This window comes from Gouania willdenowi, chromosome 1, assembly GCF_900634775.1.
Source record: "Gouania willdenowi chromosome 1, fGouWil2.1, whole genome shotgun sequence".
In the NCBI taxonomy this organism is placed as follows: domain Eukaryota; kingdom Metazoa; phylum Chordata; class Actinopteri; order Blenniiformes; family Gobiesocidae; genus Gouania; species Gouania willdenowi.
The window spans coordinates 1,306,113-1,319,673 of NC_041044.1; the positions used below are offsets into that span (position 1 = coordinate 1,306,113).

General features: G+C 35.5%; 1 protein-coding gene across 3 annotated transcripts in view; it reads right to left on the reverse strand.

Moving 5' to 3' along the window:
• Positions 1 to 7,166: 7,166 nt before the first annotated feature.
• LOC114461236 (zinc finger and BTB domain-containing protein 49) overlaps positions 7,167 to 13,561 on the reverse strand; it is a 33,950-nt gene continuing 27,555 nt past the window's right edge. For 2 of the 3 annotated variants that reach the window (XM_028443180.1, XM_028443193.1), the window contains exons 7-8: positions 9,464 to 9,815; positions 7,167 to 7,998 (exon numbers count right to left, since the gene is read on the reverse strand). In XM_028443180.1, coding sequence (XP_028298981.1) covers positions 7,490 to 7,998; positions 9,464 to 9,815 — 861 coding nt within the window. In that variant the 3' untranslated portion in view covers positions 7,167 to 7,489. Of the gene's footprint in view, positions 7,999 to 9,463; positions 9,816 to 12,964; positions 13,404 to 13,561 lie in introns of those variants that run through there. The other variant, XR_003673820.1, reaches the window with a different exon arrangement.

Sequence of the window (13,561 nt, forward strand, 5' to 3'; positions counted from 1 at the left end):
CAGCTGTTCTTTTGGTTGATATATGACAGAATAATTATTTGTTTTATGTCTGAATTAATTTTGGATCAAGTTGTTCAAGTTCAAAAGGAGCACAGTAAATATTCTCAAATGTTTGTAGCCAAAATGTGTCATTTGTTCAATTAAATTTAATCCAACTTTATTTATATAGCGCAAAATACAACAAAGTCATCTCAAAGCGCTGAACAAAATATAAAGTCCATAGTAAAAAACAAAGAACCCAATAAGATCCACATGAACAAGCATTTAGTGACAGTGGGAAGAAAAAACTTTTGTATAGGAATAAATCTCCGTTAGAACCAGGTTCTGAGGTGGAGAACATCCGCTTCCCCTGGTTGAGGTTAGTGAACAGAAGGGCAAATAGGATAGAATAGAAGGATAGACCATCAGAGTGTCCCAGATTAGTTGAGCTGTGATCCATCCATCTGGAACCACCAGCTCCAACATCAAGACACCTGAAACAAAAAATAGAGCGGAGGGCGAGGAGAAGACACAGACTGCAGAAAGAAAAGAAGAAAAAAATAAAATAAATAAATATATATATATATATATATTTAAGATACACAGGAGCTAGATCATGTAGAGCTTTGTATGCTAACAGGAGGATTTTAAACTCTATTCTAGATTTTACAGGAAGCCAATGAAGAGAAGCCATTACTGTAGAAATATGTTCTCTCCTGTTAGTACCTGTTAGTATTCTAGCTGCAGCATTCTGAATTAACTGGAGACTTTTTAGTGAGTTACTAGAACATCCTGACAGTATAGAGTTACAATAATCTAATCTAGATGTAACACATGCATGGATTAATTTTTCAGCATCACTCTGGGTCAAGATATTCCTGATTTTATAGATATTACAGAGGTAGAAGAAGGTTGTTATTGTGATTTGTTTAATATGAGAATTAAAGGATAAGTCAGTATCAAAGATAATGTCTATGTTTATTACTGTGGTGCTGGGTGGCAGAGTGATGTCATCTAGAGACACTATTTATTCTGATAATTTATCTCTGAGGTGTTTTGGACCAAATAAAATCACTTTGGTTTTATCCTGGTTAAGAAGGAGAAAGTTACGACTCATCCAGGATGTGATGTCATTAAGACAAGCCTGGAGTTTTAATAACTGATGAGTTTCATCTGATTTCATTGAGAGATAAAGCTGTGTATCATCTGCATAGCAATAGAAATGTATATTATGTTCTCTGATAATGTTACCTAGTGGAAGCATATATAATGTAAAGAGTATTGGTCCTAAAACTGAACCTTGTGGAACTCCATGATTAACTCTGGCTGAGGACAGATTATTAACATGAACAAAGTGGGTTCTGTCTGATTGTTAGGATTTAAACCAACCCAGCGCTGTTTCTTTAATCCCAAAAACACTTTCCAGTCTCTGCAGCAGTAGATGATGATCCACTGTATCAAAGGCTGCACTGAGATCTAAGATCACCAGAGGTGTGTTCCATAAAGGAGGCTTAACAAACTCTAAGTCTATCCATAAACTCTGGGTCAACATACCCCACGATGGGAAACTCTGGGTATCTGATTCATTACAGCTGGTATGAAGTGGGTTAATCAACCCTGAGTATGTAAACCTTGGGTTACTTACGTGCACGCGTGCGATAAAAAGCCATCATCAATGAATCAGAGAATACTAAAACTGCCATGACAACCAAACGGAAGATAGTGATTTATTCACCCTGATGGTGAAATAAGTCGGTGTTTGATGAATATGATCCTGTTCTAAAGGTGTGTTCAGTCTTCAGTGATTATAGTGGATTAAATCACCTGTAATTAGTCACACTTTTTGGTGACTTCATCACTTTATCTCTTCAGTGACGTGACGAGCGGTGAATAATATGAATAAAGTGTGTCTGAGAAGACGTGGCTGCATAGAGAGTCCTCCTGTTACACTGGATATAAACACAGTAAATGCTGCTTCATATCTAATCATTTATATTGATTTTTAATGTAATATTGTCGCCAGATTCATCTCAACGTCCTAAAAAATGTCATAAAAAACAATGAAGCGGGACATGAACCCACGACCCATCATGTTCAAGAGCAGTGTCACACTTCACTGTCATCATATCTTCAAAGATGTCTGAATTACAGACTTAACTGTATAATAATATAAAACAACCATTGAGCCTTAAAAGTGTATTAATTTAAATGATCATCTCCTCCTTTATATTATCCACAGGTTTGTATTCAGTGAACTTTACTACAGACGTCAGTAGATGTTTTAATGTAGATCAACCTCTCAGTGACTTTCACTAAATGATCTACATCTACAATGTTAGAAAGAAAATTACCGTTTGCACAAAAAAAAAAAAAAAAAAATGTAAAGCAACACAACATTAGTAATGATGTGAACACGTCTGTGGTGTGTGATGTTACTAATGTGTTTCAGAGAAAAGTGTTAAAGTTCATTAAAGTGTTCAGGTGGGCGGAGCCAGGTAGAAACCCAGGGTTTCTTTGATAAAACCTGTCAGTGACCAGGTTTAGTTCATGGACAATGTTACCATGGTAACATACTCAGAGAAGAACATACCTCACGTTTAGGAATGAGATACTCAGAGTTTGAACATAACCTGTTTTATGGAATAAACCTCTGAACTGAGACCAACCCTCTGTCTGAGGCTGAGAGGAGATGATTGGTTACTTTTACTAAGACAGTCTCTGTGCTGTGATTGGCTCTAAAGCCAGACTGAATTTGTTGTAATAATAATAATAATAATAATAATTCATCAATTTTATATAGCGCTTTTGTATATATTATTATCCAGTGAAAACAATTCATACCTGGTGGATTAAAAGAGAGCTGTAGGAAATTAAAGAGACAAAAATAATATAATAGAGTTAAAGAAAACAAATTCATTTGTATTATTTCATTCCCTCACCCAATGAGAAATAAGAGAATCGCTAAGGAATCGAATCAATAAGCAGTATCAATAATGGAATCGGAATCGCTAAATTCTTATCAATTCCCATCCCTACGTACGACTGTAGAAGATCAGCCCTCAGTGATGCACACACATACTATTCATCTATTCATACTATTGACACTATTCATATAAGTGTAGTGATCAGCTGACTGTGTGTGTGTGTGTGTGTGTGTGTGTGTGGAAGCTTTTTACCAAAATAAAAGCAATATTTCTAAAGTTTCCACAAAGTATAATTTTTACTCTTTAACCTCTTTAGAACACTCTGCATTCCTTTTATGTTTGCTGCGACGGCGTATTAGTACCACATTAAAATAAAACAATAATCTGGGCATTACAGGATTAAACTGTAATATTATTATTTTTTTAACATTTTGTATTTTTATTGATTTTGCACATATTTACATTAGGAGCTGTAAACTATTCAAAAATTACAAACATTTTTATGCATAGTACTGTTGTATGTAATAATATTGAAACACTGGAGTTTAACATTAATGGAAAATAATTTCAGACACTTCAAATTGTAGCAATGTAAGTGATTGCAATAATAATAATAATAATAATAATAATAATAATAATAATGGTTGGACAAATGAAAACAGTTATGACAAATATAATCTTGATGCAATTTTTCCCTCTCCTAATATTTCTTAAGGTGAAATAATTATTTAGACAAAATCACGTATTAACTCTTTAATATTCTGGGTCCATGTGACCAATACATGCTATATTTATTCCTTTGAAGCCTCAGAGACAGTGTGAGTCTGTTCATCACAAACATGTGTTATATGGTTTTGTACAGTTCTTGAATTCCTGTTATGTCTGCTTGGAGCCATTTTCTAGTCAAGGTTTGTTTTTTAGCTGTTATTAAAATAATTCTCATTAAATATTTATCTGTTGAGTATGGGTGTATTTGGGATTTCTAGGCTTAGGTACAAATACAAAAAATCAAAGGGAATTCAGGTACAAAGAAACATTTCCAAACATTTGTGAACTTTTTGTCGAAATGGGGTAACTTTTGGACCAAAATAGATGGTAATGATTAGCTTTCAGATTACCACATAGTGTCCAGAAACTATAAATGTTGATGTTTTTCTGGGCTGGGGTAATAAATATAAGTATATTACATTTACATTCTGGCCTATTAGATGAACAGGTGGTTTTCCATTGTATTTTACACGTGAATTCACAGTTTCCACCATCCATTAATGAGCCTGTTTCTTTATCCCATTTCTTTTTAACATACAAAGTATTGATAGATTTGTTTACATGAAATCATTGGTTTGTGTCATAGGCCATTTGAAATATATTTAAAATGTTGTTATCCTTAGTCTCAACACTGGTCCCAACAATTTCATTATATGTTTATCATCTGCAGGTATCTATAAAAATCTTGATCGTTAAAGCCATGTTTTGCCTGAAGAGTTTGGAAACCGGGCGCACGATGGCTTAGTGGTTAACACGTCCGCCTCACAGCAAGAAGGTCCTGGGTTCAAGCCCTGGGGTGGACTTGGGTCCTTTCTGTGTGGAGTTTGCATGTTCTCCCCGTGCTGCGTGAGTTTCTTCCGGGTCCTCCGGCTTCCTCCCACAATCCAAAAACATGACTGTAAGGTTGATTGGAGTCTCTAAATTGCCCATAGGAGAGAGTGAATGGTTGTCTGTCTGTGTTGCCCTGTGATGGACTGGCGCCCTGTCCAGGGTGTACCCCCGCCCAGCGCCCTATGAGAGCCAGAGATTAGCACCGGCAGACCCCCGCGACCCTGTTAAACGGGAATAAGCGGGTATGAAAATGGATGGATGGATGGAGTTTGGAAACCCACCAGCTCCCCCTTGTGGTTAAAAGTGAAATAGGAGGTAAGGCCCCTTGATGTCCATTGTTGAAATCTAATATCATTAGAGTTGTTTAGAAACTGTGTATCAAACACTCAACATCTTAACATCAATTTATTTTCCTTGCAAACCGTATTCCAAATCTTAACCGTTGATTCTATCCAGAGGTCAGCTATCATGGCCTTCTTTTCAAGAAGCTTTTTAACATCTCTACATCATATCACCCCATGGTACTTCATGTAATCTTTGTCCCATTTTAGGTTTTACTTGTTTTCTAATTCAATTGTGGGTTGGTAGTTAAAGGTTTTTTAATATTTAGTTTATAGCCTGATAAGGATCCAAATTCTTCTAATATCATCATTAATGTAGGTTGGCCTAAATAAATGAAAATATTGTCATCAAAAAGGGACATTTTCTGATCATTTTCATATACATTTATTATTTTGCCGTATATGTAGTGACTAAGAGGCTCAATAAATAAAGCAAAAAAATTAAACAAAAAGTAATATTTCAAGATCAAAGTCATATCTTTGGAGATTAAAGTGGTCATTTTGTGAGAATAAAATGTAAAATCAAACAGGATGTTGTGGTCACTAGTGCTTTCTAGAGAATGTGGAACATTTAGTGAGATTTAATTTATGTTTCACACCTGATGAAATACAATCATCACCTGTTATCACTTTAAACACGTTTGTGTTTGTTCTAAAGAACCAGACTGATATGGCCTCTTTTATTGTGGAGGAGGAAAGGAGGAAGTGGTCGAGATATCAACGTTAGTTGTGTTCAATTCAACTGGGAATTCTGAGCGCTGTGATATTACACGTTTATAAAGATACGACTTTATTGTCATAAAATGATGAATTTGTTCTCAGAATATAATGACTTTAATCTTGTAGATTCATTTTTATTGTAATGTGGCACTAATAATAATTAAATCTAATAATAAGAAATGGCTTCTCTTATGTTTATTCACAGAGAAGTGGTCACGTGACCAGGTTCGTCAAGTCTTGTGACGTGTAATTGTGTAAAAAGTGTTTCATTGATCTTTAACCATACATTTAATATGGAAACGTGTGAAAAAAACATCCTCATGAAAGAATAAAAACTATTTTTATAGATATCAGTGTTTTTCTTCTAAATCCAGGTTTTTCAATCACCAGTTTTTTTTTCATTTATTAATTGAAAAAGGTTGGAGAAAAAAAGAAGAAATACATAAAATATACAAAGTGTTCAGATGAATGTTAAACAAACCGTGTTGGAAAGGATGAAGTTAATAAAACATACAAATCTATTCTGATGTTACTTTTCCTTTATATTGATCAGTCAGAGAAACTAGAGAATCAGAGAAATTAACACTCGTCTTAAAATATGAAATATTTTTTTATTGGATCTAAGTTTTTTTCAGGGTCTTCAATGAATTAATCTATTTACTTTAATTGTAGGTTAAAATGTGTTTATAACAAATGGGTCAGTTTTACTACTGTTGATGACTATTGATCCCTGATTGATTAAAATCACTTTTACAAACACTTCATCCTAAAAAAAAATAGTTTAAAACACTCTGGTCCTTTGTGTGTGTGTGTGTGTGTGTGTGTGTGTGTGTGCGTGCGTGCGTGCGTGCATGTGGAGTTTGCATGTTCTCCCAGTGTGTGTGTGAGTGTGTAATTCAGGTGTTCTCAACCTTGGGGTCGGGACCTTATTTGGGGTCGTGAGACACTGGGAGGGGAACGTCAGATGCTTTCAAGAAACTAAAAATATTTTAATATCGTCATTTTTTTTACCTTTTTTCTGCAACTCCACCAAAACTCACCATATTTTAACCTATTTTATCACTTTTTCTGGCCATATTTTTGCTCCTTTTCATGTATTTTTGCTACATTTCTCCAATTTCTGATACTTCTACATCATCTATGTCTCTTCTGCACATTTTTCTACTTTCCAGACATGTTCAGCACTTATAAACCCTTTCTACCACTTTTACACCTAATGTCACATGTGTTGACACATTGTTGTCACTTTTAACCTCTTTTCACCAGATTTCATGATTATTTTTGCCAATTTAACCACATTCATGATTTATCATGTCCATTATTTCCTAATCTAATTATTCCTACTTTTTAGATTACATTACCCCTCCCCCTCCCCCCATTTCTCGCTCTTTTATGCTAATATTGACACTTTTTATGTCTGTTTTTATTCACTCTAATTTACAACTTTTAACCAATTTCTGTGGTTTTTTAAATCTCATTTCACCTCCTTTTCCACCATTTTTGGTCACTTTGAACCATTTTATTAGTGATTAAAACCAGGATTTCCATCTTTAAGATGATTATAATAATAATAATAAACGTTCCTGGATAACAGTGGATATTATTCAGATGAATAAATAAATGTGGTTATCACAGATTCATAGAACAATAGACCATCATTTTACTGACTTTATGGATGGACCCCAAAAATCCCACAGTGCAAAGAGATACTAAACAGATGTGAACATCTATTAAACTCAAAGGTAACAAACGTCCAAAGAACAGAATGTTATAAATGCAGAATCTGTGCAGTCTATAGATATTATAAATCTAGACTGTGCTCGCGATGCCTCTCTATGGTCAGTCACTGATGACAAACGTTCCAGCTTCAGGTTTAAACACAGACATAAATATATAAAGATGATCTATATGATTGTAGAGCTATAGCTAAAGGTTCATAGATAGTGAACTGCAGCATGTGGACGACTGCTGGTGTGTCCTTAGATTACAGATCCAGGCAAACCTCTTCCCACAGTGCTCACAGCGGAATGGTTTCTCCCCCGTGTGAACGCGCTGGTGTTTCTTCAGGTTTCCGGCCTCAGAGAAATGTTTCCCACAGGTGTCACAGCGAAACGGTTTCTCCCCCGTGTGGACCCTCTTATGGGCCTCTAGGTTAGAGACGCCTGAGAAAGCCTTACCACACATTCTACACATGTACCGTCTGCTACGCTCAGTGGGCGTGGCCAGAGTGGGAGGGCTGTTAGCATAGCGGGCTAACAGGCTAGCTCCATGCTGCCCGGCAAAGGCCACTTGAAGGTCTGTTACCATGGAGACGGATCCTCTGACAGGTGCCTGAGTCTGTTGGAGCACCACAGCTGCTCTGTTCACGAGTTGGGGTGGAGTCTGTGGTCTGGGCGGAGTCTGTGGTCTGGACTCCAACTTTAACGAAGACGGACCTGGAACACAAAGAGAGAGAGTGTGAACACATGTTGATGTGAGAACATCAGAGATGAACCTTTAGGTCCTCAGACTAACAAACATTACAAAGCAAAGGTTAAAATGACTTAAAACATGTTTTAAACGTCACAAATATTTAAAACACTTAAAGTGTACCTGTAGTGAAAATGTATATAACAAAATAAATGTTTAATGTATTACCAATGAGCCTCCCTGCACCCACTGTTAGCCTCACGGGCTAACAGAGCCGTTGTTAGCAGCAGAAACGAGCCATGGCTGAGTAGTTAGATGATGGAAGTGCACAAATACAATCTGGTTAGAAACTGTGATGAAAGCAGCGTGAAAGGATATCTGTTCATTGATTGGATGATGGTCAACACCTGAAGCAACAGGCAGGGGTGGAAAGAGTACAGAAAACATCTACTTAAGTAAAAGTACTGTTACTTTGAGTACATTTTACTTAATGTAAAAGTAAAGTTACTGGTGTAAAAATCTACTCGAGTAAAAGTAAAAAGTAGCTCATTTAAAATGTACTCAATGTAAACATTACTTAATTTTAGCACAAATGTAGCAGACTCTAGTCCGTGTGTGGGATTTATTTTACTCTGTAACGGATTCTATTTCAAACGTAACAAAGTACTGTTACTTGAAACATAAATTACTTAAGTAAAAGTAAAATTACAGATTTTAAAAAGTAGAAGTACACAAAAAAGCTACTCAATTACAGTAACGAGAAGAAATGTAATTCATTACTTTCCACCTTTGCCAAAAGGTAAGTTCTCCTGACAGAGTTCAACATTTAGACACAAGGAAATAGAGGGAACAATGTGGTGTGGGTGTGGTTAGTGCCATGACACCCCCATAGTACCCCCTGTGGGGGGTGGAAGCGTTAGCAGAGACTTAGTAGTGATCTGAACAAGTACGTTTACAAGCTGCATTCAACAACTTTCTGTGAAGGAATTCTGTCCATTAGCTTAGCCCGTTAGCTTAGCCCCTGACTTAGTGTCGTTATTTGGCTCAGAGACGCTAAAAAATGTTTGTTGTCATAGCAACCATTGGCTTTACCTACATACATTAAACACATTTTTTGTTGAATATATTTTCACTACAGGTACACTTTACATACTGAGTTCAACCAGTGCAGTTAGCAGCTAACATCACAGGCTAAATCAGTGCCTTTTTCAGGTCGTGACCCCATTTTTAGATTTTCACATGTTTTTTTAGATTTCCACGTTTACTTTATAGATTTTTACGTGTTTTTTAGATTTCCAAGTGCTTTTTATTAACGTCATCAACACACATTACGCATGTGAAAAACACATGTGAAAATTGTAGATATTATTTGTGAATATATTTGAGACAAATCTCCCCAAATATGAGAAACTCAATGACTTTGATGACTGGAGCGTGTTTTTTTAAAAGCCTTTGATGTCTGCACCAATCACAATCATCCGTTTGTATCACCTTGTGAAGCAGAATCTTCAGACAAAGTCAGGCTGTTACTTTTCCTGGACGTGGACGGAAGCTGCAGTGCATGATGGGACGTCGCCATGCTTTCTACTGGATCAGGTTCAGGGGCCTCGTCTGAGGTCCCAGAGCAGGAGGTCTCACTGGGGGCCGATGGGACGTCCCTCTCAGGGGCCCAGCGGGTAAAGAAGGTCTCCAGCTCAAACAGAGCTAACTCTGAGCTGTGGGAGGAGCTATTCCTCTGCTGGGAATGAGCTTTAGATGAACCGTTGCTGTGAGCGATTCTCAGCTGGACCTCAGCCGTGCTGCTGCTGTCCTCAGAGGACCACGCCCGCACCCCACCTGCAGACTGTGGAGAACAAAGAGAAGGAACATCACTGTTCTGTTTACAGGAAGTCACACGTCAGCCCCACTGTACCAAAGACAGGACCATCTATAAGGGGATCTTTGGGGTCCATCCATAAAGTCAGTAAAATGATGGTCCATTGTTCTATGAATCTGTGATAACCACATTTATTTATTCATCTGAATAATATCCACTGTTATCCAGGAACGTTTATTATTATTATTATTATTATAATCATCTTAAAGATGGAAATCCTGGTTTTAATCACTAATAAAATGGTTCAAAGTGACCAAAAATGGTGGAAAAAGTGGTGAAATGGGATTTTTAAAAAAAACCCAGAAATTGGTTAAAATTTGCAAATTGTGGGTATGGAATTTAAAAATGTAGAGAAAATTAGTTTGAACTGGCAAAATATGAGCAGTATAAACCTTGAATGTGGTTAAATTGGCAAAAATACATGTAAAATATGGTGAAAAGAGGTTAAAAGTGACAATAATAGGTCAATATATGCAACATTAGGTGGGAAAAGTGGTGGAAATGGTTAATAAATGCTGAAAATGTCTAAAAGGCATTAAAATGTGATGTAGAAGTGTCTGGAATTTTAGTATTATCTGTGCCATAGTATATAGTCATCTTAAAGTGATCCTCCACTGTTTATACAAATGTTTTCTAAAACCTTTGAAATGTCCTTATTAATAGATCTATGTCTAACATAACACATTATATTGCACAATATTTGTTTTATTAACTTTTAAAAATGAACTCATTTACCCTGTGCACCTTTCAGTCTATTGAGTTCAATAGGAGGTGAAACATTCAGGATGATTTATCAGCTTTTTCAGTCAAAATAACATCTTTGGGTTGATCTAAAAATCAGTCAAAGTTAAAAAAAAAAAAAATGATGTAAACCTCTTTTTTTTTTCATCAAAATTTGATTTAAAAAAAAAAAAATCTGTGGCCACAGGGGGCGACAGTTCCATCTCTGCTGTTTCATAGACGACATGAAGAAGAGAAGAAGAGCTCTGTGCATGTAAATACAGACAACCAGGATCCACTGCTGCTCATTAATGCTGACCCAAGTAAAATCTGTCTGATGCAAAGAACTGTGTTCTAGTCAGAAAGCAGCAGAGATGGAACTGTCGCCCCCTGGGGGCACAGATTTTTTCGGCTCATGGATTTTATCAAATTTCAATAAACAAGAGGTTTACATCGACTTTTTTAACTTTTACTGATTTTTAGAGCAAAGCAGCACAAGTTATTATTTTGACTGAAAAAGCTGTTAAATGATCCTGAATGCTTCACCTCATATAGAACTCAATGGACTGAAAGCGACGATTGGCGTCATCAATGACGTCATTTCAACATGGCGACGCACAGACTCTCAAACGGTAAATTAGTCCCATTTTTAAAAGTTAATTAAACAAATAATTAGACAAAGATCTACTAATAAGGACATTTCAAAGGTTTTAGAACACATTTGTAAAAACAGTGGAGGATCACTTTAAATATGGAAATCCTTGTTTTAATTATTAATAAAATGGTTCAAAGTGACCAAAAATGGTAGAAAAGGTGGTAAAATGGGATTTAAAAAACCACAGAAATTGAATAAAAGTTGCAAATTAAAAGAGGACAAAAACAGACAGAAAAAGTGGTAAAAAGGTTCAAAGTGTTAATATTAAAACAATTAGTTTAAACTGGGAAATAATGGACATGACAAATGGTGAATGTGGTTAAATTGTCAAAAATAAAAAACTAGTCATGAAATCTGGTGAAAAGAGGTTAAAAGTGACAATAATAGGTCAATATATGTGACATTAGGTGTAAAAGTGGTAGAAAGGGTTTATAAGTGATGAACATGTATCAAAAATGGGAGAAATGTAGCAAAAATACATTAAAAGGAGCAAAAATATGACAAGAAAAAGTGATGAAAATAGGTTAAAATATGGTGAGTTTGGTGAAGTTGTAGAAAAATGGGTTTAAACTGTTAAAAAAACATTCTTAAGTGTCTTGAATGAATCTGGAAACCCCCTCCCAGTGTCTTGGGACCCCAAATGGGCTCCTGACCCCAAGGTTGAGAACCTCTACTGATTCTGGATCGTTTGGTTAAGCAACGGTTCAATGAAATTGATGGAAACTGAAACTATTGATCCTGTGAGTGAAGCACAGCACAGGCTTTTATTTTATTTTGTTTAAAATAATGACTTTTATTTAAGTCTTAAATGTTCAATAATAAAACTATGAAAACATCAGAAGTGTTTTTTTTATAGCTTTGAGTGAAATGTAACTGATTGTATAATATAAAATAATATAATCTAATTGAAGGCGTTAGAATCAAACTGGATCGTGGCAGACTTTGTACCATGGTTTGAGTCAATTATAATTGTGTAATTAATTACAATTATAATAATTGAAATCGGAATTGTGAAAAATCTTTTGCTGTTGTAATCATAATTGAATTTTGTAATTGTAATTGTCATTGAAATTCTATATAAACTAATTTACCATTTAATTGAACACAAACCTGTTACAGTTCTATTATACATACAGTACGTAGTTAATAATTATTAAAATACCTGTCACTTCTCTTTAGGATCATTTTATTTATTTATTGTATTTAATATAAATTTATGGGTATCATGACAGAAAAAAGGCTCATTTGTTTTTAGTGTATTTTACAGCTGATTTAGGACCCGTTAGCATTAGAGATGCTAACACAAGAGTTTTATTAGGTTATTTATTTCAAGCTCAATAATTGTGATATCTGTAATTAAACTTTAGTAATTGAGAATGTAATTGTAATTGACTTTCTGTGTATAAGAAATCATTGTAATTTAGTTGTAAATGGAAAAAAATCTGGTCACTGTAATTGTAATTGAATTGTAGTTGAACATGGATAACTGAAAAATGTAATTGTCCTCAACCCTGGTTGATGTTTGCTGATATTGTGTCACAGCTTTGTAGAATATATATATATATATATACACATACATATATACATATACAATAAAAACACAAAAGCACAAGTTAATTTTAGAAAAGTTTAATGAATGACTTAAAAAAATTAAAAATGTGACATTGTGTCACTTTTACAAAACTGTGACACAATACATGAGTGTAAAAGTGACATCATCACCACATCACATGATCCCTCCGTTACAGTCCAAACATCATCTCCTCAGTGATATGATATATAATCAATCATGTATTGATCAGCTGCATCAGCCACAGTGTTGGGAAGATTACTTTGAAAATGTAATCAGCAACCCTTACATCACTCAATCAGAGTACTGTAATCTGATTACTTGGATTACTTCTACATTAATTTAGATTTCTTAAGTGTATGAACGCAGCCGTCATTGAATAGAATAAAAACTATTGTAAATACAACAACTCTAGGTGCTGATGGTGATATTACACAGTAATAACACATAATAAAAGTAATGTGTGAAGTCTACGAGTCTAGTCAACAATGTTAGCACATCATGGAGGACTTGGTATATAAGGAAACATAGACAGTAGCCTAGCGCTAACTGTAGACGGTAGCCTAGCGCTAACTGTAGACGGTAGCTAGCGCTAACTGTAGACAGTAGCCTAGCGCTAACTGTAGACAGTAGCATAGCGATAACTGTAGACGGTAGCCTAGCGCTAACTGTAGACGGTAGCCTAGCGCTAACTGTAGACAGTAGCATAGCGCTAACTGCAGACAGTAGCATAGCGCTAACTGCAGACAGTAGCTAGCGCTAACTGTA